Source organism: Melozone crissalis, unplaced genomic scaffold, assembly GCF_028551555.1.
Source record: "Melozone crissalis strain CALT ecotype California unplaced genomic scaffold, PUWL_Pcris_2 ptg000023l_1, whole genome shotgun sequence".
Taxonomy (NCBI): domain Eukaryota; kingdom Metazoa; phylum Chordata; class Aves; order Passeriformes; family Passerellidae; genus Melozone; species Melozone crissalis.
In genome coordinates this window covers 26,923,028-26,950,471 of record NW_026535801.1, presented here as the reverse complement: position 1 = coordinate 26,950,471, position 27,444 = coordinate 26,923,028, and the positions used below count along the sequence as shown (strand labels likewise).

The 27,444-nt window shown below is 46.9% G+C and overlaps 1 protein-coding gene across 1 annotated transcript in view; it reads left to right on the top strand.

Annotated features, from left to right (window-relative positions):
- The window catches only part of IGFBP2 (insulin like growth factor binding protein 2), a 56,192-nt gene extending 29,398 nt beyond the window's left edge, over positions 1 to 26,794 (top strand). Inside the window, exons 2-4 of the mRNA XM_054277891.1 lie at positions 21,310 to 21,533; positions 22,933 to 23,073; positions 24,875 to 26,794. Of these exons, the coding sequence (XP_054133866.1) occupies positions 21,310 to 21,533; positions 22,933 to 23,073; positions 24,875 to 25,042 (533 nt within the window). The 3' untranslated portion in view covers positions 25,043 to 26,794. The remainder of the gene's footprint in view (positions 1 to 21,309; positions 21,534 to 22,932; positions 23,074 to 24,874) is intronic.
- Positions 26,795 to 27,444: the final 650 nt, after the last annotated feature.

Genomic DNA, 27,444 nt, shown 5'->3' with positions numbered 1-27,444 from the left:
TTCAGCTTCTGGACCTGAAGATCCATATTACCTCATCCAGTCATGAAGCAGTGAGATTGGGGATGCTCATCCTTTCCCTTGGAGCCTAAGTGTTGTTCTTTGATGAAAAAGTCTTTAGGAGACAAGATTATCTCTAAATTAGGCTGTTGAGCAAATTGTATACTGGGACTCAGTTGTCCTGGAGAGACCTCAGGTCAACACACTGATTTTAAGTTGTAACAATAGTATTTGATCAAATGGCTCAGGTGCAGAGCTAGATTTATCACTTCTAGGAGTTCTGACCTTTGCTCCCAGTCTTACAGTTCCTTCAGGACCAAATCTTGGTCCTTCTGAAGCTGTTCACTGCCTGGGAGCAGCACTCTGAATGAATAGCTTATTACTGCCTGACGTTTCTCAAGGGCAAGTTGCAGACTGCTGTTGCCTCTTACATGCCTAGGCTCACATGTATTTTGGCACGTACACCTCTTTGATATGAAAAATGATTGGGTTGAGAAAATGCAAATCACTTCTGCAAAATTGCTGATTCTTGTTATATGAAGGAGGAAGGAAAAAAAAAAGAAGCATCCAAATATTTCCTGAAATTTCCAAGTTTGAGGAGTGTCCAACCTTAGCCGGGCTTGGTAATCACCTGTGCCTGATGCCAAGCAACAATAGGAATTTTTCAGCAGGTAAGAAGGTAACAGTGAGGTCAGTTGTGTTTGGTGCTGTGGGGGAACATCTGTGTTTCCCCCACCCACCCTGCTGTGTGATCCAGACTAGGGGCTGTGTTAGGGTGAGTATTCAGAGGCAGTTGTCTGTATCTCCTGGGTTTCTGCATAGGGTCAGTTTTGCTTAATCTGTATAGCGTGAGGAAAAAAAACCCAGGTCAAATGCACAGCTCAGGATTATTATCAAGAGTTGTCTTAGTTTGTGGAGCTGCAGTGCATGAGGTGTTTTGTGAAGAGGCAATTTTTGGAGCAAGGCAGGTGAGGTAATTACCACAATCCTTTTTTTAGATTTTGCTGAACGCCTCCAGCCTTTGCAGGGCTAAAGAGAGAAGGGAATCAAAGTTTCCCCCAATCCCCCGCCCCTTTTTACTTTAACCTTTATGTTCAGTGATAATAGCATGACAAAATAAAGGGGAATTATTTATGTGGCACTAAAAGCACAGTCAGTGTCAGAGCAAGGGACTTGCACCTAAATTATCTATTCATTTTAGCTATGTGGCTGTCCTTGCCATAGTTACAAGAATTTTTCCTATCTGCTAGCTTGATATTAACAGTCATTCTGTCAAGGATGGGATTTTTATGGTCCCTTTTTTATAGATGTGTACTGCTGTATAGAGTGATAGAATTAATTCCTCAAGGTCTCTGAAGGATCAAGAAGCAGGGTAGGAGGGCTCAAATCCAGTTCTCTTGAATCGTAGTTCACGAACTTGGCTCTGAAACTGTTTATGGGACCTTCCTGGTGTCAGGATTGACTTCGCTGAAGTCAGCTGTATTGTACCACCATAAATTACCTTAAGCAGATGATGACCAGGGCCACGTTAGTTGCTTTCAAGGACCTCACTGTGAAACAGAGCACACAAAAAATGCAGTGGGATCAGGAACGAAGAAAGTACTGAAAACAAAACTCTTTGGTCCCACAGTCAGTAACAGAATGGACACTGAGACTTTCTTAGTCTACCAGAATTCATTTTTGTTTTAGTCTAATTCATCCTCTTTCATTTGCATTTCCCCTTTTTTTGGCTCACACTGATTTTGGTGAAGAAATGTGCCAGGCCCTGTGACATCCATGACAAGTCCATTCACAGTCTCTCGTGTTGAGCCAACACTACTGACTCCCATCTCAAACAGACCAAAGATGAGGCCACAATTAGCAGACTTAAATGCTCTGCAGTGACAGGTTTTTGTGGTAGTGGTTTTCTGTGATGGTGTGTTTTGTTTTCTTTTATAGTATCCTCAGAAATGAGGAAGGTCTGGGTGGCTGTGATCAGAAGTCAAGGACCCAGAATTGGTGATACCAGAAGCACTGGCATGTAGCCTATATGGACTGGTAGTGATGCTGTCCTTGCTATAGCAGTGTAAAGATGAGAAAGGCAGCCTTTGTGGGGAAGGAATTAAAAATGAAAATTAGGAAAATTAGAAAATGAACGAAATTCTATGGGGTGGTAGTGATCGTGTGGATAAATGTCTCTGTAATGTTTTTGTAATGTTTCCAAAATAATATTTCTGTGGGAACTTAGGAATGTATCTTAATATCTAGGAATACACATTAACAAACATGTTTTATTAATAAGGTAAAACATAGATATGCCTGGATGTGGTAGCCCAGACTTTTTTCATTAAATAGAGCACCAGCAACTGGAGGTGCTATTTTAGGTTTTGTTTTGGTAACTAGTGTTGATGTTAAGAGAGCCTGATTGTACAGAGGAATCTCGGACCTAGTGCTCATAAAATGGATTCCTTTTAAATTAAATAGAAACCTAAACAAAAGTAGATCTGGAACTAGGATACTTGTCTTTGAAAGGGCAAACTTTGAAAAATGAAAAAACCCAGTGAGTGAAGTCATCTGGGCAGAGAATGGTGAATGCAGAATGCAGAGGATACAGAGCCTCTAATTCAGAGGTGCAGAAACTGTCTGGACCAGGGGTTCTAGGCAGAGAAGGAGAACAGGGCAGGAAAGGGCTCCTTGCTGAAAGCTGGTGAATAGCCACCTTAAAAAGGATAGCTGGGATTAAACAGAGTCTGTAAGGAATGGAAAAAAAGACTAATTGGCAAAAAAAGCAATGTCTTAGAGGTCAGGAAGGGTAGGGATAAAATGAGAATTGCCAGAAGTCATGCTGCGTTAGGTCTGGCAAAAAAAATTAAAACAAATAGCAACAGGTTTCTCAGCTACATAAATAAAATCAGACTTGAAGCTGCTGTGCAGCAAGGACCAGCTGGAAGATCAAAGATGATGTAGGTATGGATCCAGTATTAACCAAATTTTGCTTTGTTGTTCAATACAGTTGGAGGGCATGAGGACATGGAAATCTTGGAAACTGAGGGTAAGAACTGAAAGTCAAAAAATCAAATTGATTGAAATTAGTCAGAGGGTAGGAGCACAACCTCTGGTGAAAACTGTAGGTGTGAACATGTTGAATACATGTGATTGCACTGTTAGGCTCATTGCTATGAAGAGAGAAAGCCCAGAAAAAATCTTTAGTATAAAGAGGATAGTTGAGAGAGACAGGAGTGAGATAAAGCTGAATAGAACAGAGTGCTGGGATGGGCAGTGAAAGACCAGACTGAAGACTTTGATGAATGGGACTTCTGCTAGTGAAACCTGCCAGTGGACAGCTAAAACCTGCACGTGTTAATTGATCCCAGGGGGAAAGGGGGCTTCCCTCCTGCTTTGAAGACACCACCCAGGCTCACCCTGCATCCACACAGAAGTGTCCCACGGGGGGAGGGAAGCATTAGCCCCCTGGAAAGCAGCTGGCAAGCCCTTGGCAGCAGTCATGAGCCTGAGAAATGGATGTAGGCAGGCACAGGTGCAGGGAAGAGCTCCAGGGGAGTGGGAGCTTGTGCCACGGGGAGGACTTGGCTGCTGTGACGAGTTACAGGAGGAAAACAAAGACAGGGAGGGGAAAGAGCACTGTGAGCGAGAAAATAGTGTTGGCATGAGGATGCCGTGCCATAACTCAGCCCTAATAATATCCTAGATATTAATGTCTAGAAAATATGGCATCTCATACCTCAAGGGCAGGGCAGATACTTCTCTGCTCCCAGGGAGGTTGCTGTGATGTGGCTCGTGGCAAGTCTCATGTCCAGTGGTTCAGGAGGCCCTTGCACTAATCTCATAGAAGAGTTTTTTCCTTAAAAGAAGAATTTTCTAAAATGTTTTAGTTCTCTTCATGAGCCCAGCAGGTTTTGTCAATACAGTGCTGACCTGCCATAGTAATGCTCCTTCAGCTTGGTCAAAGGCAGGTTTTGTCATGGGAGAGTGTTTATTAAAGATTAGTGTGACTAAATGATGATCAAGACCAAATTCAAAATAAAATTGTGCTCAGAAGAGTTTGGGGTTTCATTTACAGTACAGTTGGATTGAGGCTGAAGCAGTATTCCTGTTTCACAAAATGTTTTACTGTATGGAATTTTCAAAGGGAATGGAGAGATCATTTTGCTGTAGTTGTTAATACTGTTTTTAGGTGAGGGTCCCTGGTCTTCCTGTTTAAGTTAATTTTATTTTAAATTATAGCAAAGCAAGTGGCATGACATTCTTTGACCTAAAGAGAGTTTCCATCTATTTATTTATTTACTGAGATTTTATTGCTCAGCATTTCAGAGTAGCAGAAGTGTCCTATGTGTTTGTTTTCTTTAGGCTCTAGAGTTTACTCCGCAGCCAAGCCAAACTACTCCAGCTTTGAGGGGAGCTGAAACCAGGAAATGTGTACTTTGTGACCTTACACTTTAAATGAAAGGGGATTTGGGAAATGGAGCAAGTGATCAGAAAGTGAGTATTTGCAACGGGTAAGCAGGGGGAAGGATTTAAAACAAAGCCTTTATTCAATGCCAATGACCAGATAATGTGGTAAAGTTGGGAACAGAGATAGAGAATCGGTTGCTCAAGAGGAGGTATCAGGTATGTTGTCTGAGGCCAACAGCCCTGACAGAAACAGGGAAAAGGATAGTTGGCAGCTCTGATACTTTAATTGCAAATGAAACAAAAGCTGGTAGGGGAGAAACTGAGAAGTGTCACATGCCTGTAAGGCCTCCAGAAGGCTCTTCCCCAGCTTACAGCGGGCCTTTCTAGACTGATTTATTCCTGTGACTCAGTGAGGGTTAGATTTTAAGCATTTGCTTCTCTCCACTTCCAAGCTCCCCCCAGCATGGCCATGCTGCCTTTGGGGCAAAGGAGCAAGATGCACTCCAGACTGTTTATGGCTCATTGTACAGTTTCATTCTGGGAACATCCCGGGGAGGCTCATGGCTGTTTTGATGCAAAATATTCATCAGCATTCTGCCATTTTCCAAGTTAATTTGTCTGGATGACTTCTCTGATGACTTCTCACATTTTCCACCAGCTGATGCTCTAATAAGGGTTTGTTCCTTTGTCTGTCTTTGGGGCTGTTTCATTGTATGGATGCTTCTCTATTTTCTGTCCAGTTTAAGGATTCAGGCTGATCTTGTGAATTCTGGCAACTGATCGAAGCCACTTTTGTAAGGAATCATCATCTGGAGACCTCCATCCCAGCTCCACTGCAGTAGGTGTGATCTGAGCACTGTCCTTTTCTTTGCTGGAGGTGCTTGGTTTAGGGATCATTCCACACAGTGCAGGTCATCTCTCAGGGCATCCATCTCTAATGCTCCCAGGTTAATTTTTCACACGTCTGCAGCCAGAAGGACACTGTCCCATTCTCAAGCCTGCTTCCTGGTCCAGTTCAGACCACAGATTTTTGGTATGTGAACCACTGTTTTGATTAGAACACTACAAAAAACATTTGGTCTTGACTTTAAAATCACTCATAACATGATACACTATTACAACCCTTTTGTAAACTATACCAGCGACTAATTATTTGGATTTTCCATGTTTCTCTAATCCAGTAAATTTTCATCTCAGTAAAAGCTGCATATTTATAAGAGTTCATTTGGTTTTCCTAGACTTAACAATAGGTGTAGTCAAATTTTCCCTGGTTGCTCTTTTCCTTTCTAGGATCTTATCTGACCAATCTGCCCTACTTTCTTCTGTGGCGCTCCATTATCTATTTTAGGTACAAGAAAGATGCTTGTGTGGAATTATCTCCACAGGTTTTATTCACTTTTGCTTTTCATTATTCATAAGTTTCCATTCTCCTCTTCTCTTACACCTCCTTAACAATAAATATTTATGTTGCCCCATCAGTTTACAAAGTATTCTGCAGATCTCAAAAGAGGCAAAGTCCTGCCCACCGATTTCTTGTCTTTCCATGCACCTTCCATGCTGCTGTGCAGGCACTGGAAGCAGAGATGATACAGCTTTGCAGGGAAGGACTCACATGCTGCAGAGGCTGGGTGTATTTTGTTCCTCTGGAGCTCACTGGGGATGGAAGGCCCTCCTAATCCCCTTTCAAAGAGGGGATTACAGCAGCTGGTGGTATTACACATGGAGAGTGTGAAAATGCCCTGAAACTGGACATACCCATTTTACCTTCTCTGGTCCTGTAACAAATCCTGTCTTTGAATGCAAAATTCGCATTACTCCTCCTGTGAGGTGTTAAATGCCACCAGTAACTCTTCCCTGCTCACTGCAAACCCCTCCTTCCAGCATTACCTGTTTGCTGCTCCTCCAGGCACGCTTTCTATGTGATGTAGGAGGGAGTAGTGAAATGAGGTGTTAACTCAGCTTTTGTGGCGTTAGGGATCTCTTTGGTCTGGAGGAACTTGATGATGAAGGGATCAGTGGCTGTGTAGGGATCAGCCAAATGAAGCTGGCAGAAATGAGATCAACCCAAGGCTTTTCTTACTCTGGTATTCTTCCTACTGGTATTCAGTAGGAGGACTCAAATGTAAATATGATGATTGCAAGCACATGTGGCTGTGGCTGTCCATCTTGAGACCTGTTCAGTGAAAACTGGATTTATCTGTTTGCCAAGAGCAACTTTCTTTTCCCTTTAACCCTCAGGAAGCCTTTCAGCTTTAGTCTGGCTGACACCACCATGGTTTATTTAGCAAGGCAAAGCATGGTGAGGCTGAGGGAGGGGTGTGAGAGGCCACAGCTGGGCTTTGTGAGACACTGGAATGGGGCAAGGGAGAAAACAATCAGGAAAATAGCAAGTGTTCTGGTGCAGAGTTTGAGTGGGAACTTGTAATGTTCAGTGGTAAATAGCTGGTTAATCAATGCCAGATTGTCTCTTGGAAGTTGTCTTAATTACTTTAGCCTGTGCCAGACACTGATATCCTTGAAACCTGAAAAATCCCATTAGAAGGTGCTTTCATTGGTCCTCAGCCAACATGTTTCACTGTGTGACAAGAGCGAGGGCTGATGGGCTGGAGATGGGCTGGGGGGCAGCACTGGGGGTGGCACTGGAGGGGTCTCTGTGTCAGGGCACTCTGTGCAGCTCATCAGGAGCTTGCAGTGAGTTCCTTGCTCTGGGGTGATGTCCCAGCTCTCCACTTAGGCAGCAGTAAGAACTGCTGCTGCTGTTTTCCATGTGCTTTGGCTTTGTTCCTGTGCCCTTAGCTCATGCCAAGGCCTTCTGTAGTTGCAAAAAGGCTGGGCATTTTTCTTTCTTTTTAAAGAAGAGGTGTCCTGGCTCCCAGCCCCTCACCAGGGCTGTGGTTGATTTTGGAGGCATGCATGGCACACAGCAGGTGCACTTAGCATTCTGAAGGTCACCCCTTGGCTAAGGGGTCTTCAAAGCCTGTCTCAACAGAGTATAAAGGCTGGCACTGTGGTGTTTAGGTCTTTCTGCTGACTTGTTCCTGTGGGCTGAGGGAAAGCTATGAAGCAGGAACAAGAAGATCACTATTTTTCAGTTTCATTTGGCATTCCATGAAAAGATCAAGCAGGGCACAGAGCTGAACTATGAAGGTCGCTCCTGTAAGAAGTTGGAAATGGCCTCGATGTGTAAGTGGCATCTAAAAGGAAGTACAGAAATTGATAGATATTTGGCTGGCTAAGAAATGTGATGATCCATGTGCAGCCTCTGGCTTGGAAAGTCCCTGTGTCACTGGTTTCCAGAAGCAGAGGAGAGGATCAGTCATTACAGCCCTCCTGATGTCAGCTGCTGGTCACAGAGGAGCAGCTCATTCCCTGACTGCTCCATTTCTTTGGGAAGCCATGCTGCAGAAGCCATCTGCTGATCCGCTGTCCCCTCTCTGTCATGGTTGAAGGGGGTGTCAGTGTGGGTTGTACACCAGTACTTAAATTCTCTGCCTTCCCTGACTGTAGAAGATGGGGTGTCCTTTGAAGGATAACTTGAACTGGTGTTCCCACAGGTAGAGTCCAGCTGGTTTCAGCTGTAAAGCCTAAAGAGGGATTTTTTTCATAGGAAAGATGTCTCTGCTTTGTGCTTATGAGCTGGCAGAAGAGAGCAGGGCAGGGAGAGGTTTGAAGGCTGTAATTTGCTCACTGCTTTCCTCCCAAGGAATCCAGAAGTTTGTTTTGTTAAAGACAGGTCTGTTTTCCTCTCTAGTGAAACAAGAGTGCCTGAGTAATCATCAAACACACAGGAACATCCATTGCCAGTTTGGGATAGGAAGTGCAGAGTTTAATTACATTTTGACTCTCTTTCACTTCACTATTCAGACATTTCTTTTCCTGGGTTTGAAGTCTTGTTGGACTGGGACAGGAAGGAGCAGGGGAGCTCATTCAGCTGCTGCTAGTATGCCTTGCTTTTTGCTCGCTTCAAGGGTGGCTTTTGTGTTTAGACACTGGAGAAAAGATACCAGGCAGCAGGGATAAAGGATGGCTGGACTCAGCACTGCAGCATGAAATCAAACTGGAACACAGCACTGGGAGAGCTGACAGTGCTTTGAATATCTTATTCTCATTGGAGGGGGTCAGGCAGGACATTGATGCCTGCTTCCATTGGAAAGGTTGAAAGCCACAGAGGTCACAAGGTGTGACACTGGCTGAAGAGGGGATTCTCTTGTACATGGCAGGCAGGAGAACAAGGAGCTGAGGTCAGGGCAGGACACTGGGGAGATGACTGGTAGGGGTGGGGAGCATTTCTGCTGGGCACAAAAAGCAAGTGGTGGTGTAACTGAGGAGATTCCTTCTGGGTGCCTGAAACAGATTGTGGGGATTGCTGCATCACAGCCATGACGTGTGGTGGTGTGATGAAACATCACTTCAGCCACTTATCCTGAAGCTGCAATAGTCCTGATTTCAGCAGGTATGGAGCTCCTAGGCTGCTTGTGTGGGTTGCATTCTGTGTTAGTATTAAGCAGCATAATGTATTTGTGTGCATTTGGTGCCCCGTGACAGTCAGGCGGCCAGCTGAGCAGTCTCAGCCTCTGTCTGCAGGGAGAAAAATACTGTCTGGGATGGTGCCCATCCCACATCATGGCCTGAAAGCTGTGGAAGGATGCTGGGCATGAGCCCTTGTGAGAATGCCACCGACCAGCAAAGGAAAGGTGCCCAAACTCCTTGCCCCGGGAGGCATCAAAACTTTTCCCAGTGACTGAAAAGTACTTGGGGTGGCTGAGTGGGAGAACAGCCAACTTTACAGCCAGTGCTCCTCTATGTTCCCAGCTACTGTGTGCCTGGCTTCTGGTTTCACAGGGAAACAGGCAAATAGGAGCTGGCAAAGGGCATTTCAGGTAACCTCTCCTCAGTTTGGGGGCTTGAAGGACCCTTGTGCTTTCTGGAAGGGATTCAAGCACTGCATGCATCAAATGCAGGCTTCCTGAGCTGGGCTCTTCTGTTGTTCAGGCCACCTGGAAGGATGTGCCAGAGGAGTCTCACAGTGTGATTGTTTGTGAGCAGTAGCTGGCACTGGCACAGCCTGCACTGGGTGGTTGAAGGGGTACATGGGGGCTGTGTTTTGACTCTGCTTTTCCTGTTTGTTGTAACTTGGCAGAGGCAAAGTTTCAGAGACAGCAGGGGCAGCAAGATCCTTTTTCTTTCTTCCTGACATGTACTACACCACCTTCTGCCACTAATTCTGATTTTTTGCTGGGAAAACAGTGGGAAGGGAGGATTGGTGAGGTTTAATTCTGCAGCTTTGAAGCACATAAACCAGAATATTTAGCATGGGATTTATTGTCTAGAGAGGAGACTTTCCTAAAAGCAGCCCCAGTGATTGTGAGCAGCTGTCACAGTAGCTTTTGTTCCTGCTTCAGGTGGGAATTTAGTGGGGAAAAAAGTTTAAAAAGGAAGAATGAAGAAAGAAAGATGCAAACTTCAGCCTCACAAAGCCCTTTCTCCAAGGCCTGTTCAGAAAATGGAGATAAAGCAGCAATAAAGTCAAGTGCTCAATTAAGCCAGATGTATGTGCTTTAAAACACTAACAGATGTGGCAACAGTGGCTCCAGTGAAGTGGAGCTTTATGGACCAAGTGTGGTGGGGGTTGATGTTGGTGCCTGTTGCTTCCTGATGGGGAATAGTGCAGCAGTGCTTTTGTTCTGGGGACTGATGAAAGGGGGTGTGTAGCTGCTGGGGACTGTTCCCCACTGTCTGCTTGGCTCCTGCCCCCTTTCCTCTGGGCTGGCTGTGGGTACAGTGCTTTCCAGTTGTGGTGGTCTATCTGAGGGCAGAGCGAGTTACAGCACTCTGGGCAATCTGCCCACTGACAGCCACCCACCTTAGAACTCCTGGGATGGTTTGGTGCCTCCCTTGGTGAGCTCCTTCCCCAGAGCCTGTGTTGGGGACTTACATGCCCTTAAATGACTGCTGCAGTCTGCTTTGAAAATCTGGGGGTTCCAAAATACCAGAGATAAAGGCCAGGTAAAACCTGTTGCATGCTGTACAACATGAGCAGAGTGCAGTGTGAGCTGTACTTGCTGCAGAGCAGCTGTCTGGGCTGTGGCTGGGGAGGTTGACCCACGTCAGGTGTGCGTCATGTCCAGGGCTGGTTTGGAGTTGGGATGTAAACATCCATATGCTACAAGCCAGCTTATGGTGTTTGGCATTTTGGGATGAGTTCCATGGGAACACCAGTTCTTCTTGAAGCTGGGGGGATTCCCTGCACTTCCTTGCAGAAGCTCAGTGTTTCACTGTTTGGATTGTTTACAAAGGCAGGGGTGGTTTTCTCTAATTTGGGGGCCATCCCACCCAGTGTATCATCAGATCCCACTTTTCAAGTGCTCTTTGCCACATGCCTGGATCTCTTCCAAGACTTTGGTATCCAAATCCAAGACTCTGGTATCCAAATCGTCTGGCCAAGAAAGGGGTGCTGTATAGATCAGGTGTAAAGCAAACACACCAGGGTGCTTGGTGCTGAGTGTGCTGGCAGGCTGTACACAAAATGCTTTCTGGAGCTGTTTAAATGGAAAGCTGACTGATGTGCATCCCAGCTTCTGTTCCAGTGCTTCAGCTGGGTTATCACGTTTGTCTCAGTCCCTGTGTTCTGTGGTGGTCTGTTTCCTAAGCTTTGCAATGCCTCCATTCTCCTTGGGAATGCAGCTACTGATGTTCCCCTGTCTTTTCTTCCTTCCTCTACCACAGTTTTATGACTCTCTCTTCCTGCCTTTTGCTCAGCAGGAGTCTACAAACTCCCGAGGTTTGAATTTGGGCAGCTTCATGGGTGGCCCAAAATAGAGAGTCTTTTCCAACAAAATGAGATCCAGCCCTTTATAGAAAAAAGGCAAGAGACTAAAGCAATATCATCAGAGTGAAGGAGCAGGCTGTCTGGCACTGCTTCCCTCACACCTGTGGGGAGGAATCTTCCCCTTCTGAAGGCCAGGTGGCATGGATGTGGCCATGCTGCAGGCTCTGGAGGTTGGAAGTCACTGAGGTGACTTCCATTACTTGACTAAAGGTGCCTTGCATTACTTGACTGTGCATTCATTGTTATTTCAGTAGCAGTGCTGTGTCAGTGAAGATTTTATCCTTAGACAGTGGCAGTTGCCTTGTTTCAGTAAATGCACATACTAAGATAAATGGTAAATGTGCATAACAAATACACATGCAAGACCTGGTTCAGTCCTTTCTCATGGAGTACTTGAACACAAGGGTTCAAATTCAGCTCTGCCTCCAGCTGGGAGAAGGGTAAAACAAGGGTTAAAGAAATTGAACAAAGTGACTGCAAAACTGAGTGAAATACTGCCCCAAGAACAGATGGCCAAAGTGTTTTGACATAACCTGAAACAATTGTGGTGTTGCTTAGCTTGGATGTCAGATGAGAAAAAAACACAATCTGGGAACAGCTCAACTTGTGGCTTAAATGTGGGATATAGCAACTAAGTAATAGCCCTCATGAGGAGGGAAGATAATGACTGTGAGTGCTGGAGGCAGCGGGGAGATGCTCTGGGCAAAAAAGGCTCAACTAAATTGCAGCAGATAACTCCCTCTTCTACCTACAATGCAGAGCTCTGGTTTTATTTGGAGGCACTGTGCTTTGTGCCTGGGGAACAGGCAGGTTTCTGGAGAAAAAGCAAACAGGGTTGGCTTTAGGGCTCAGCGGCTGCATGGGGACAGTGGGTCCAGCAGACCTTAAGGTGATACTGATGGTATTGGCTGTTGGGCTCTGGCAGAGTTTCTGAGAAGTTCGGGAGAAATTACTGTAATAATAGTGTGTTTTGAAAAAGGCAGACTTTTAGGAAATGTGCAATGAGATTTGGGTGGGTGGTGAGGGGAGCCCTGGCCTCAGCTGCTGTCTGGAAAATTGACTTTGGAAAAGTGAGATGTTATTTAAAAACTAGTAATACAAATGACTGAAGTTCATTCCATTTGTGTGCATAATAACTGGAGAAGGCAATGTGGCTGAGAAGGGAGCAGAGCAATACCAGGGATAGGTGAGAGATGGCTCTCACAGGCAGGATGAAGCACCTTTTTCCATTTTAAGTGTTTTTTTGCTTTCTTTGTGGTGGTTTTTTTTTTTGTTTGGTTTTTTTTGTTTTGTTTTGTTTTTTGTTTGATTGGTGGTTTTTGTTCCTAGTTTTGAGGAATGTTCCACTTTTTTGAGGGTCCAAGGTCAGATTTCTGGCTGTGCTGTACACAGCCTTCCCAGATGGTGCAGTACTCTGCCACAGGCTCCTCTGCTCATGCTGTGTCCAGAGCCATTTCCCCACCAGCCACTGATGCTGATGGGTTTGTGAACAGGCACCAAATGGTTACTCACAAATCAGTGAATTGCAGTTGGGCTTCCAGAGCCAGAGGACATCTTTTTGGTGAGCTTTTGTCTATCCTTGAGGAGCCAGAACAGGCAGAGGGCATTTTCATAGACTATCTCCCTTAGCTGCTTATGTGAAAGAACCCACAAAATTTCCTTCAGCCACCTCTCCTTGAAGCAAGATGTCTTGTGTTTGGCTCAAGAACCCTATCCAAGAGACAGGGACAGATGTGAATACTTCCTCTAGTAGTCCATCTCTCTGCAGGTTCAAACTGATCTTTGGCAGTCTGTCTCCAGCTAGCATGGTGTTTGCTTGTTGCTGCCTGCACCTATAAAGGTAATAATTTAAAAATAGGAGAATAGTCTGGAAAGGTCCTGTATACTATAACTTTTCCCAAAATATGTGATAGAAGCAGAAACATTTAGTGTGATTTTGAAGAGCTTCTTGTTTGTGATTGTGTCCATCAGATCATAAGTCCTTCATCAGTCCTTCCTGGCAGGCTGCAGAGTGTATACCTGGGAATCAGCCTTGTTGAGATTCACAGCTCCTGTCATGCTGGCAGCATCTGGCTCTCCTGCAGGAAAGAGAGGTGCAGCAGCCCAATGCCAAACAGAGATCACCTAGATAGTAATGAACATGCAGGCACCCTCATGGAGGCTGTGGTAAGGAGAACTCTCCTGTGCTTGCATACTCTGGACTGTGGGGTGCAAAACCCCTGACAGATTTGGACTTGGGGTTGGAGACGAGCCCATGTTTCCATTGTGGAAATACAGGTAATTCAAACACAGCAGTTAAACCTACAGGAAATTAATAAGGTAGTTTTGTGATTCACTTTTAATCTGGAAATTCATAGGGACCAAGGATTTAGGTGCTGATCTTATACTAGAAATTGGTTCAGGCTTTTTGGGGTGCCTGAAGACCACACAGATGCATGTGAGTGAGCGGGGAAGGAGAGCAGAGACTTGGTCTGGTAGGATTAATGGCTTCTTTCATTCAGGCAGAAGCCCCTAATGACTAAGTAGTAACAACTCTGGGGATTTTACAGACAGGGTCAATGTCAAATTGGGAAGCTGCAGTGCAATTAATTTAAGCTGGGAAGTGTTTTCAAGTTAATTCATTTGGTTCTGCTGGGAAGGTTGGAGCTTTGCAGAGGGCTAATTGCAGAACAGTGTTGAAAAGGCTGAGATACGGTTCACTAACAAGGGGGAATGCTTTTATGGTGGCAGGGAGCTTGCAGAGCCTCACTCAGCAAAACCTTCCAAACGCGTTAAAGGTCTTTCCCCTGAGCATGCTGCCTTCACACACATTGAGGTTAAGTACCTGCACAAAAACACTGTCATCAGCCGTGAGATGAGACCCTCTGGCTCCTCAGCCTCAGCTGGTAGCTAAGTCCAGAGTGTCTCTGCTGTAGGTGTGCACTGGGATGCACAGTAGCTCCATGCTTGGGAGAAGCTGTGAAAGAAAAGCAGGACTGTAAGTGGAAGCTTGGTAAATGAAGGGACTTGAAGTATTCTGCATTTTTGAGGGTCCTGAACAACATTCTCACCATTCTTGGCACACAGTGAACAGCTGGTGTGGGAGAGAGCAGGATGTTGCAAATAATACATGCAGGCTCACTGCTGGCAAAAGGAGGGCTGGAGCAGACCTTCCCCAGCCGTGGTTTGTGCTTTGCTGGGTCTGCACAGAGTGGACTGGTAATGTGCTACACAGCCCTTCAGTAAAATAATTTGGAAAGAAAACTAACAAAACAAACCCTCCTATTTTGTCTCTCTTGAGCCCAGTTGCACATTTCCATGAAATGGTGGAAACTTACTATTTTTGTGAATTGTGTTCCTGTTTGAGATGCAGTTGGCATTTGCTGACGTGTTTGTAGATATATTGAGAGGTGGAGGGGGAGGAGATCTAATAGGGAGACAGGCAGTCATACAAACATACATGCAGAAACACAGAGGTAGGCTGTGTAATTGCACAAGTCCTGTATCCTTGGGATACCAGTCTACAAACATGGTTAAAAAAAAGAAAAAAAAGGCTGTTTGAAGTAAAGCCTGGCGGAAGGAACATCTTGGTCCCTCTTCTGTCCTCATCTGACATCAGCTTCATGTCAGCATTGCTTGTCCTGTGGTCCTGGAGGGCTTTGCGTGCAGAGGTGCACAGGTGTGCTACGGGGCACTGCACAGTGGTAAGAGGTTTTCCTCTGGCTCTGGGTGGAGCCAGGTGGATGGAGGAGGGAAAGTTGAGCTCTCCAGCCACCAGGAATAGGCAGAGAAAAGAGAGCAAAGCGAGCTGCTGAAAGCTGTGCTGCCCGGAGTCAGTGTCCCTGGCACTTTGGAGGAGCATAAAGCATTTCCTGTAGAATGCCAGAGTCAAAGGAAAGCACTGGGTGCCCCTTGGATCACCCCTCAGTGCCAGCTGCTCAGGATAGGGAGAGGAGCTTGCTAAGCAACCCCTGGCCAGAACATGCTGTTCCCTGTTCCCTCCCCAGTCCTGCCTTCCCTGCTAGTAGAGATGGGCTGAAAACATCTCATGGCAAAAAAAAAAAAAAAAAAAAAAGTGTTTGCAGAGCCCTCAGGGCTTTTGGCCCTAGGAGATGTGTGAGTGTTTTGTGGACAGCTTATCAGAGAGGTAAAGCGAGCTCTTGGAGACTAATGTGGGAATTTTCTGGCTGTGGTGTGCAATTCCTCACTGATACTGAGCAAGTTGGTGTGATGAAATAACCCTGGGAGTGCAGGCAGGCAGAGAGTCCCGGGAACTCTTCAGCAGATGGAGAGATGCTCTGAAGTGATCCATGTCCCATGATGGTAGCCTGTGTTTCTGAGAGATTGGGATGCTGATGTTCAGGCCAGTCCTCGCAAGGCTGGGTGGCACAGACACCTCTGGAAGTCGTTTGGAACCAAATCACCAGCTTTAAACATGACATGTTCCCTGTGCAGAACTGGATGAGGCTAAGCAGAACAGGCTGCTGGCTGAGGAGAGGGGACAAGCAATATGGGGCTGTCCCTGTACTTGAATCCAGAAAGGGTCATGCACAGCTTTTCCCTCTTAGGTCTGTCAATGGCTGTTAAACCTAGGCTAGATGAAATAGCTTTGGTTTCTGAGCTGCCAATGGCCAGGAGGAGAGCAGAGGAAGAATTGCTCTGTAATTGTCTTTTTTTCTGCCCCTCCCCTGAGCATCCATGGTTGCCCTCTGAGAGATGCTGTTCCAGGGCAGGTGATGCTGCTTCTCTGATGTGTGCCCTTCTCCCATTGCTCCCTGTCCTACACAGCCCATTGCTTATGCTCTCTCTCTGGCATTTCCAGATGCACTTTTGTGCAAAGCGAAGAGTGAAACTTGAGTGGGTGCTTTGGTTTCATCTGCCTCTGGACAGCTGCATCCAGACTGGCTGGATGATGATGGGGCCAGACCATGTACCAGTGCTCCCACCTTTTCCCTCTGCTGCCAGCTGAGTGCGGATGGATGCTGTGCCACGGCTCAGTGCTTTACAGGTTGGCAGTGCTGATCAGCAAACCCTGGGTCCTTTTTGGGGGTAGGGTGTGGGCCAGAGGTCCTGGGCGCAGGTGTGGGCTTTGTTCTTGGCAGCTCCTGCTGTGAGGAAATCGCAATGCCAGTATAATCCTTGTTGGCAAAGTTTTTCTGAGGTTTCTGAGTTCCAAGTCATAACACACACACCAGAGCTGTTGCACCTTTGCCCAGGGCTCTTCTTGAAGTACTTTGCATATTGATGAGGCAGAGGTCACTGGGGCTGTGGTTGGGGTTTGTCTGCTCCTTACCTACCTTCCTACAATTAATTCTTCTAGTGGGGCTGTTATGTGTATGAAAGGTCAGGCTTAAAGACTCTGTCTGCTCTCAGGCTGCACAGGACAAGCACTGGCTTCTTGGCAGCCTGGGACAGGCAGCTCTGCTCTTTAAAATAAAAAGTGGCAAGCAATAAGGCATTTAAATTATGTTGAAATGATAGAACTTGCAGACCCAAAAAGCTAAAAGATGCAAAAATCCTCCCAAACCTAGATAAGACAGATTACACTTGTTCAGGGTGGAAAACCTCTTCATGGATGCTGCATTCCCGCAATCCCAAGTGTGCTCACTCTTGTACATGGTGCCAGGCCAGGACTTGAGCTTCTGGATTTGCCCATATATTCCATGCATGACTTTGGGCAGCATTCTCAACTATTTCTGTGCCTTTCTTTTGGTTTTCTTGAACCATGTGCAATTTAGGATGAACACCTTTCTGTCTTCAGGGTAATTAATGAACTGCAAAGCTCTCAGACATCTTCAGAAGGAAAGTGCTGGCCAATGGAGGCTGTGATTGCTGCGGGAGGGAGATGTAAGCCCTGTCCAGCCCAGGACACAGCTGGGACCCCCAGATAGTGGGGTTTCAGGCAGGGTGTTGAAGGCTACTTGGGTGAAACTTTCTGTGGGTCTGGGACCTTAATCAGCATTTAAACACTGTACAAACACCCTGGGCAGATAAGCAAATGCACGTGAAACCCTCTGGGCAAGCTGTTGATGAAGGAAAGCAAGTGCAGAGAGAGCAGGAGCAGCACTGGCGAGGGCGGCTGCGGTCCTTGGCATGGTGTGTGCTCCCCGTGATAGAGCCTGGCTCTCCTGTGCTAAGTGAGTGCTACTGGCTCCATCCTGTTCTGCTGCCCAGATACGCTTCAGGGCTCTTCAAAGGGATAAAAATATATTTTTAACCTGAGGCAGCTGCCGTTTTTTGTGTGGTACATTTTTTCTCGTAGCTCTGGAAGTGACAGGTTGTTTTTCAGCCCCTCTGTTTCTCAGCTGTCTCGGCAAAGGTGGCTAGAGGTCTCAAACCAGATTCCCGAAAACTTTAGCACTGGAAATTGGTAGTTGCTTTTGAGAATGTTGGCGAGACGGTGCAGCTCCCTACAGACATAACTGATGGCCATTTGAACAGGCTTTTTCCTCAGCCAAGTCCTCGCCCCATTGAAGCAAATGGGAATTTTCCTTGAAAAAGGCCATAAAGAAATTGTTTTCTTGGCAAGTAGAGAGGTGTTTCATGGACTCTGCATCAGCATTCAGGAGAACTTCAGCTATCTGCTTAGATTCCTGCCACACTTGTCCCACCCTGCACAAAGCTCTCTACCTTTTGATCTGAAATAACACAGGAGATGTTTTCCACATGCCGTAAGAAAGAACTATAAAACAATTGTTTTGGAGTTTGGCACCACTCCCTTACAGATATATTTAGTGTGAATTGAAATTGGTCAGCAAAAAGGCGTTGGTCAGGATGACAGACAGATTAGGGCTCTGTGTCTTGGGGCTATTACATACCTGCCCATCCCGTGCTAGTAAGGGCGGTAGGTGGCTTCATTAGTTCATGGATTGTAATAAACAAGCATGACTTGCAGCTTTTAGGCAGCATTAGGAAGCATTTTATCTAGCTGTAAGAGGGGTTATTTGGCTTGTGTCATGCTCTGTGGTGTCCTGATCCAGAGTCTTTATCTTTCCACTCTTGTTGCTCCCCAGCCCTTTTGCTCTTTCAAATGTGGTCCATCACGCCTGGTGCTCAGCCTTCTCCTGTGCATGCAGCTTGTCCTGAAAGAAATGTTGGTGCTCTGCACATGGGGCCAAACTCTTCTGTCTCTCCCTTCTGTGATGAAGCCACCTCTGGAAGCTCCAAGTCGAGATAGTTTCTCTTAAGAGCAGCACAGATTTGGGAGAGGGAAAAGCTGTGATGGGGCTCTGCCATCAGCCCCAGGTGGACCAATCCAGCTTGGCAGCAGGGTCAAAGGCATGGCTCACCAGGGCTGACTTGGCCTCAGAGAGGAAAGCTTACAGTCAATAGCAGCTAGACCTTCCTGGCTGCTGATCCAGTCTTGCTCCTGTGATGGTGCCTGGGGAGCCAAGACCAATCTCTCCTGTCCCTGGGTGTGTTCACGCACATTGACTTGCACACTCCACTCCCATCAGTGGTTTTCTTTGGGCTGATACTTGTTAGCATTGGAAAGTGAGAAAAATGAACAAAAATATTATCAGAAGCAGGTTTTGTGAATGAATCAGCCGACGAGAGGCTTACCAGCTCGCCTGCATTTACTAGCACAGTGCTTATTTGGGCAGATGTCTATGTGTTTTAGTTGGAGGCAGGAAGGAGTGAGAATGGATGGGGGAAGACATCACTTCCAGTTTGCTGCTTTCCTGTCAGTTTGTACCTTCTTTTTCTGAATGAAGCAGAGGACTGCAGTGTGTCTGAGAATCTGCCCTACTGCTGCCCTTGTTCTGCTGTTGTTGACAACGTGGGGGGCACCAAGGAGAGGAGCACAAAAGAGGTCAGAAGGCTGAAACTCTCCTAAGCCAGCTTTGCCTCTTCAGCCTTGCCCATCTCTTCATGGTGCTTTTGTAGTTGATTCTCTCTAAAGGTGGCCTCATGGCCTTCTCTGTTCTCACTATGTGTTTCTAATTAATGGGGAGACTGGTGTATAAACAGAATATTCCTGCTCAAAATATTGCTTGTCTGACTCCTAGGATGATGGCCAGATGGCAATCACCAGACAGCAGCCTAGACTTTGAGCTTGCCCATCTGGCTATCAAACCTGGTCTCAATTCTCATCTGGAACCAGAACTGAGGAAACTAATGGGCTTTGCCAGATTGGTTTTGCCCCATGTTTGCTTTTCAGTTGCTACCTAAGCAGCTACAAACCTGCAGACCAAATGCATTTAGTATTTCTGGAAATCATGAAGTAGTTCAAAAAGATGCTGGACAAATCCACTGAGGGTTGAGTCTTTTGGTGACTTTTCAATCCTGTGGATCAGATGCAGTCTTCAGCCATGAAAGTGCTCTTACTGCTGGTCTGCAGCACAGACTGGGAATGGTCCTTCTGCTCCCAACAGCTGCTGATGGTCTCTCATGAATGGCAGGCTGGGCTGGATGGCTCCTTGATCCAGCCCACCTGGGCCATCCTGGCATCAGGCAGCTGCATGTTTGCTGAGTGAATTCAGACGAAACTCTTCTCGCAGTTTCTTCTTTGTGAGCTTGGGGTTGTAATACCTGAAAAGAGCCTAGAAAGCTGTGGTAGAAATAAAACACTTTCTATTATATTTTTTCACTCTGTCATGACAGTAGGGCTATGCTGACAGTAGGGATAAACAGCATCATGCAGATTCTGAAAAAAGGAACTGTTAACATCTGTAAATGCTCTGTATGCTTGGTCCTCTGAGAAGCAGGAGAGATCTATAAATTAAGCACTGTTATGTGAGCTAAAGCACTGCTTGCCCTGCATCATGCACAGTTTGATATTATTTCTTTACATCTAGAGAAGTGCCTGAGTTCCATAATGCTGGAAAGCTGAAACTGGAGGTGCTAGAGAGAGCTCTGATGCTGGGAATTTGGGGGCTACAGTTCTTCCTTGGCAATACTGAAAGACACTTCCTGTTAGACACCATCACCAGAACAGCCTGGTCTGCCCCCTGGTATAATACCTATGGAGCTGCTGAAGAGGTTTTGTGCAGAGACATACATACAAAGCCTGGCCTGGGTTATTGCACTGGGAAGTGATGTGCATATGTGGGTTCAATCCTAATTTGGGTTGGAAGGGACCTCTGGAGGTCTTGCTTCAAGTCCCTGCTTAATTCAGGCTCAGCTTTAATATTATATTTAGCTATAGTATTAGACTGTGCTTTCTCAGCCAGATCAGAGCAGGCAAAAAGGAGTGATCAGCTGTCACCTCCTAGGTGTTAGAGGCAAACAGGAGGAATTGAGATCTCTCCTCATTGCCACTGCAAAGTCCAAAGAGACTGGTGGCTGCAGCATTGTGACCATCATGTCCTGCTGTGGCAAGGTTTGCTCTCTCAAATTCCTGGTGAATTGGGAAAATGCATAAATAACAGAGCAGAGGAGATGGAAAAAGTCGAGAAATCCCCAGATTTTCCCTAACTGATTTTAAAATGGCTATACTAGCTGGGATCTTGTGGCATTCACCAGTGGCAGAGTTGTGACTGTTCCACTGTCAGCAAATGCAGTAGTAGGTAGAAGCTAAGTGAGTAACACAGGATATGAGAGACAATGGGAAAGATGGTACGGCAAGGATGATGATCTCTGAAATGGCAGGATCTCCAGAGGATGTTAGGGTGGCCACATGGCCTCAGTACAGAGGTGAGGTATTTTTGAAAGCAGAGCTGAGAATTTATTTTAGCACATGAATGTTGAGTAAGTATTCCTGGAGATACTCTGGGGGATGACAGATGGACTCAAGGTATTGTTACTAAACACTGTGGTTTTAAGTGCTGGAACTGAAGTACACTTGGCATCTCTAATCCAACTGGACTTCTAATGGGAAAATTGCATTCTTGGGAAGTAATTTAGAAGGTCACAGAAAAGCCAGAAAGAACTTCTCCAGCAGCGATTTCCCCTGCTCTCTGAACTGTCTTTTAGAGTGGTAATAACTCCAGAATGAAAGAATCTATTCTCACCTTCCAGATGAAAGGGATAATGCAATTTAAAATTTTTGCATGCAAAGATTTTATGGCTTGGTAACCAGCCATGTCTGAAAATGATCCAGGGCAGGATGAACATGTGAGGCAGCGCCTGACTGAGCTGGACACTTTCCTTGTCTGCCCTGTCTCCTGCAGATAATGGTGATGACCGCTCTGAGAGCATTCTTGCTGAGAACCACGTGGATGGCACCGTGGGGATCCTGAGTGGAGCTGGAGGGAGGAAGCCCATGAAGACAGGAATGAAGGAGCTGGCAGTGATGAGGGAGAAGGTGAACGAGCAGCAGCGGCAGATGGGCAAAGTCAGCAAGGCCCATCACAACCACGAGGACTCCAAAAAGTCACGGCTGTCGACGGGCAGGGTGAGAGGGCAGGGCTGTGGGGAGCTAAGGGGGGCAGCTGTGGGCTAACTGGGAAATGCTGAATGCAAATCCTAAATGGCACCTGCAATAAACTGTCTTAAAAACAGAAAAAGTAAATTGAAAGAAAAAAGTGGGGAGAAGCAGAAGAGGAGAAGCAAACATTTTTGCTCTGATGCTGGGCCTGAACACACTATCTGATGAACTTTGATATGGTGGTCAGGAGGCATTATTTTCATTCCATTTACCTCTGGAAGGGGGGCTTCTGCTGGCTCAACATCCACCTCTGCAGAAGTGCAGGCATGCCCTTTGCCCATGGACTGGCTTTCTCACACCCTGTTTCCCTAAGTAGGCATGGCCCAAGGGGATTTGAGGGGCTAGAAGCAGGGCTGTCTGCCTGCTGCAGGGTAGCCCCAGTCCAGGTTAAAGAAGGCCACAAGCCCCGAGGATGACCTGTGTGACTGTCCTGTAGCAGGGAGAGTGCTCTAAGACCTCCCAGTCTACTTTTCTGTCCCTGTCTGTTATCCAGTTCTTGGCCGTGGCTTCCCTCTAGTGGGAAGCTTGATCAAGGCAACTGGATGGGATAGGAGTGGAGATGGAGATTGAAACCCACCTCAAAGGGTCCACGATATACATCCCTGTAACCATACAGAATATTAATATCTGGGGAGCACAGGGACAGAAAGGAACTTTAAAAGAGTCCTCATGCCTTCCAAAGACTTGGCAAAACAGAAGTTCGAAATAAAATGCAGGCACCATCAGCTTTGAGAGTTCACACACTGCTGCCGCTCCTTTGCAAAGAAAACCTCACGCACTGCAAAAGCAGAGAGGTGTGGACGTAGTTTGCCTCACATCAGGCATATTTCAGCCACACTGCCTTGGGTGGAAGCCCTGTCTGGGAGCTGCTGTGGAGCAAGAAGGAGGCCTCCAGAGGCTGGCTTGGGGTGCTCCCATTCCCAGGTCTCCCTCTCCACTCCCATGGAGTCTCACATGCTTTTGAGTTGTACTTCCTGGCCAAAACTGCATCACAGGTGTGTGCTCTGGGTTATGCTCATGGAAACCCTCCTGATCTATCTGGACTAGCCCTGCTTCATGTCACTTGCCACCACCAGTGGGAGCCATGGTACCCTCTGAGGTTTCTCCCCTGTATCCAGGACTTGGGATCTGGTATTATGTTGGCTCTTGTACCAGTCAGCTACATGGGAGATGTGCAAGTCTATGCACAACTCTGATTTTGGGTGACTGGAGGTGAACTCTGGAGCAGGACCTGGGGCAAACCTGTGTCTTTAGGGATGCTCATGTGTTCACCCCTGCTGGTGTTACCATTGTCCACAGTGTTGATGCTGAATGGTGCCATTGTCCTGATAATAATTGTTTTTCCTGTTTTCTGGGTTGTTTTCAGACCCCTTGTCAGCAGGAGCTGGATCAGGTCCTGGAACGCATCTCCACCATGCGGCTGCCAGATGAGCGAGGGCCCCTGGAGCACCTCTACTCCCTTCACATCCCCAACTGTGACAAGCATGGCTTGTACAATCTCAAACAGGTAAGAGGTGGGGCTCTGGGGCTGTCTGTGTTTCCAGCAGCAGCCCTTGGCTCACTGTCTGTCCCCATCATGTGCAGACACAGAACATGCATAGTTCAGGGCTGAGCTGATACCCTGTGCATGATGTGAGATGTGGGGTAAATAGAAAATGCTGCACGTGGCGTGGACAGGTTTAGTTACGCCCCTGTACATCTGCAGCCACTAGTTTGCAAGTGGAGATTAAATGCACATCCACACATGGCCCGTGGGCAGTCCAGAGATGGAGAATCAGTTTAGTTTTCCCCATAAGAGCTGCTTATCTGTCCAGGTCTATTTTTTTTTAACTTTGAGCCAGATCTTGTACTGTCTGGGCCCTGCTGCAGGAAAAAAGCAGAGAGGGACTGAATACTGACCAGTCTTGCAGACAAAGCAGAAGGTGCTTCTGGGAGTCAGGAAGGTTTCTACTGTACTTCACTGGTTTTCTTCCACAAGTCAAGGCTAGTCCCCCAGATCCAGGAGGGATTCCTTCCAGGCAGGGTGGGGGTTGGAGTGCAGCATGCTTCTGAAGGTATTTATGGGACCCGCAAGAACTCCGAAAACTTGTGTGTCTGAATTCTGACTTTCTGGCTTCATTCATGCTAAACCACCAGGTGTCAGTGGCTGAGGAATGGGAAAAAAACTGCTGGGAAAAACAGCAGGAGCAACAGCTGGTGCAGGGTTGACTGAAGTAATCTGTGAATAGTACCTGCATATGAGGATTCCTTATAGCTGAGCCTTTGGAGGGGATCCATCCTCTTTTCGTGGCTAGGCCTTCTACTCAGGGCTACTTCTATCCCTTCATCAGAAGCATTAAAAAAAAAAATAGGATGCTCTGAGAGAATCTCCCTCTGTCCATTCTCCTGTCTTTGTCCCCCTTGGGCACTCACCCATCCACCCCTGAAGAGCCCCATGGGCTGGCTGGATCCCCCAGCATGAGCACACTTGGAAGGGCTGGATGGAGCAGAGGTGGCAGATTGCCTGTAAGATGAGCCACGTCTGGGGAATGAGCCTGGACACTGTAGGTGATGCTTTGTGTGCTACAGAAGGAAAAATAGCCTCTGCTGCTCCTTGTGCCTGAGGAACAAGTCAGCCTGCACTGGCCTGCTTGGAGTAACCTCTGCATCTCCCACTACAACCTGTTCAGAAATGTATCTGCTGGAGCTGGAGGGATGAACATCAGGGTCAAAGTGCCTGCAGCACTGCAAGGCAAGAGGAGGATAACTATTAGACAAGAAACTTTTCTCTAACAAGACTGGGAGGACAGAGGCCAGGTCCAGATGCACCATGGTCCCTGCCTCTGTTCTGGGATAAGTGAATCTCTGTTTGGTCTGGCTGTGGGGACCTTGATCTGATGTTTGTTTAGCCTAATCTGCAGGTGAGAAGAATCTTACACAGATCCTCTGTCAGTCTGTTTCATCCCCCTTTCCCAAGGGATCTTTGTCTCTTTGGATGCTTTTCATCCACAGTTGGCAAAGGGTGATGCATTTCAGGGACAATTGTCCTTCTGGTTCATTAAAATTAGCTTCTTGGTCCCTGGCACAGCCCCTGGGGAAAGACGTTCAGCCCTCATGCTGGACTGCTGGAGTAACACTGCTGGTGCAGCACAGGCCCTGGGGGGTTTGAGTACAGCATCCCATGGATTTTGCCTGAATCTAAACTAGTGCCAGATCACCAGAGAAACCCCAGCTCTGCCAGTGCCGGGGCTTTGGGCTGGGTGACCTGGGAAGTGGTTTGTCCTGTCCTTCTCTTGACTCTGACATGTGTCCTGTCCCTCTCCCTGCAGTGCAAGATGTCGGTGAATGGGCAGCGTGGCGAGTGCTGGTGCGTGGACCCCATCCATGGGAAGGTGATCCAGGGTGCGCCCACCATCCGCGGGGACCCCGAGTGCCACCTGTTCTACACAGCCCACGAGCAGGAGGACCGGGGAGCGCACGCCCTGCGGAGCCTGTAGACAGATGTGGTCTTGCTGGCTGGAGGTGGCTCACTGTGGCCCCAGTGCTGGATTTTACATGGGTTTCAGCGTGTCTCTTTAGGCTCTGGAAGAGACTGGGTGCTGCCCTCCTTCCTCAGCTGCCTGGTTCCTGGGGAGGGGAGGGATAAGGGGAGGGGAAGGTGGTGGGGGGTTTGCAAGGAGAAGGGACTGCTTTCTTAGTCTTTCACCCAACATGAACCAGAGAACTGGTCTTTTTTGCTCCTCGCCCTGCAGCCCTGCCCTCCCTGCTGCTTTGTGGCATCTTTCTGCACCCTCCAGCACAGAGTGCCATGTGCTCCCTGACCCCTCCCTGGGGACAGAACCCCTTGCTATGAGTGGGAGAGGGTAAAAAACCTGAAAGAGCCCAGCCTTTTCCCCTCTTTTTCTCTCTTCCCCAAGACCAAAGACTGTAAATACTGTCACCTGCCTCTTGTGTCCTGCCAGTCAGTCTCTTGTGCCCCAGGCCGGCCATCAGTCCTGGCATGGGATGTGGTGTGGGAGGTAGGAAAAGAAGAAAGACCCTGGATTCCCAGCTTGAATGTATCACCATAGTTGGGATGTGTTCCCCAAGGAAGCAGCAGTGAGGGAAAGGGCTAAAGATGAGACAGCTGCCACCTTGTCCCCTAACAACACTCTTGGGTGCTTCCTTTGCTTGTGCTGGGGCACAGACAACTCCACAGGGGCCCAGCTTTAGCCACTGGTGTGGGAGCATGGGGTCTTTGGGTGATAGCAAAGCTAAGTGCTTGTTTTTCCAAGGGATTTGAAGGGCTTTTGCACAGTATTTCTTAGGATCAGCTTATGCCGAGGGAGCTAAAATGAACTTGCCGAGGCTGGGTGGAAGGATGCGTGTGTAGATTTAGGATAACAAGCCAGGAAATGTCTCTCTTTATCTCATTCATTTTTTCTTTATTTCTAGATAGGAAAAAACAAAACAAAACAAAACATCTAAAACCTGCGTTCCCAAGCAGCTGCCCTTGTCCCTCCATTTTTGCTTGGGACTGAAGTGAGCATCTGTTATTCAGCACATAACTTTTTCTTTTTGTAAGTAAATTACAATATATATCTTGCTTTGTAAAGGCCCTCACTCACACACACACATACAAACACACACACACTCATACACTCTCACACTCCTCTGCCCACATACACATTTGTATAGATGAAATCCAAGTGATTCCAGGTGCTCTGAGAGGTTTTGTGCTGGACATACTGGGGAGAGATGTGTCTCTGCTGTTAATTCACCTGTTGATTTCTTTCTGTACAGAACACACTGATGCTGAGAATAAATAACTTCCCCATTGCCTAAGCAAGGAGGTTTTATTATTTTCTTCCTTTTTTTTTTATTAAATATGAATGTCCTTGTTAGGGCAATTGCAAAAACGCTCTCGCTGGAGTAAATGTCTTGGGCTTTTCTTAAATGGTTTGTTGTTTCTTGTCCCCCTTCTTGGACCCACATTTCACATCTGAAGTGTGAAGGACGCAGGTGGGCTTTGTTAAATTAGGGCCCTCGTGCCTTTGCAGGGGTCTGTACCTGGCAGTGGAGGAGACTGGGGAAGAACCCCCTTTGGAAAGTCGGGGATGGGCACATGTGGATGTGTATGAATGGGAGCAAATGAAAGAAGAAAACACACCTCCGTGCAAAACCAAGTGACTGTAAAAATGATGCTGTTTTCTGTTAACATCTGAGGGTGTTCTGCTTTTTCATATAAAACTTGCACATGCTGGCTCTCATCTGCAGTTTGTACTTTGTTTTGTTTAGGAATAGGGAAGTTTTCTTATTTGTTTGACTTCTTCCCTTTTAAGAAAGCCGAGCTACATAAAGTTGGAATAAATTAAATAAGATGCCACAAAACTGTTGTCTTTCCCCTCCACACTGCTGGCAGGACATTTCTTTGCCTGATGCATCACACACAGATTTGTCCCTGTTCATCCTTTGTCCATGGCCAACAGGCAGTAATGGGAGCTGAGCTTTTATTTTTACTGGCCCTGGTTATGTGGGCAGGGAGCAACTGGTGTTACTCCTCCTTTGCCTGGCTATATTCCTGCTGTACACATGGGTCCTTGTGAATCTGTTGGGAAGTGCAGGGAGGTACAGGCTCTGTATGTGACCAGAGTTTGGCTGAGCTGCTCCACTTACACGGCTGTGGAGAGGTGTCCTGCACCTTCTCCCAAGGTGAGAAGTGCTGCCAAAGGGAGTGTGACAGCAGAGCTTGGTGTTTGGTCATCATAGAGAGGCAAATAATAATAAAAATTAAAAAAAACCCACCACATGCTATTAAAATTGCAGCATTGAAGGAGAGGCTCTTTGCTGGCCCTAACATCCTGCATCCAGCTGACTGTTGTTTTCCCTTTGGACTCCCCAAAGGGAGGCAGCACCACTG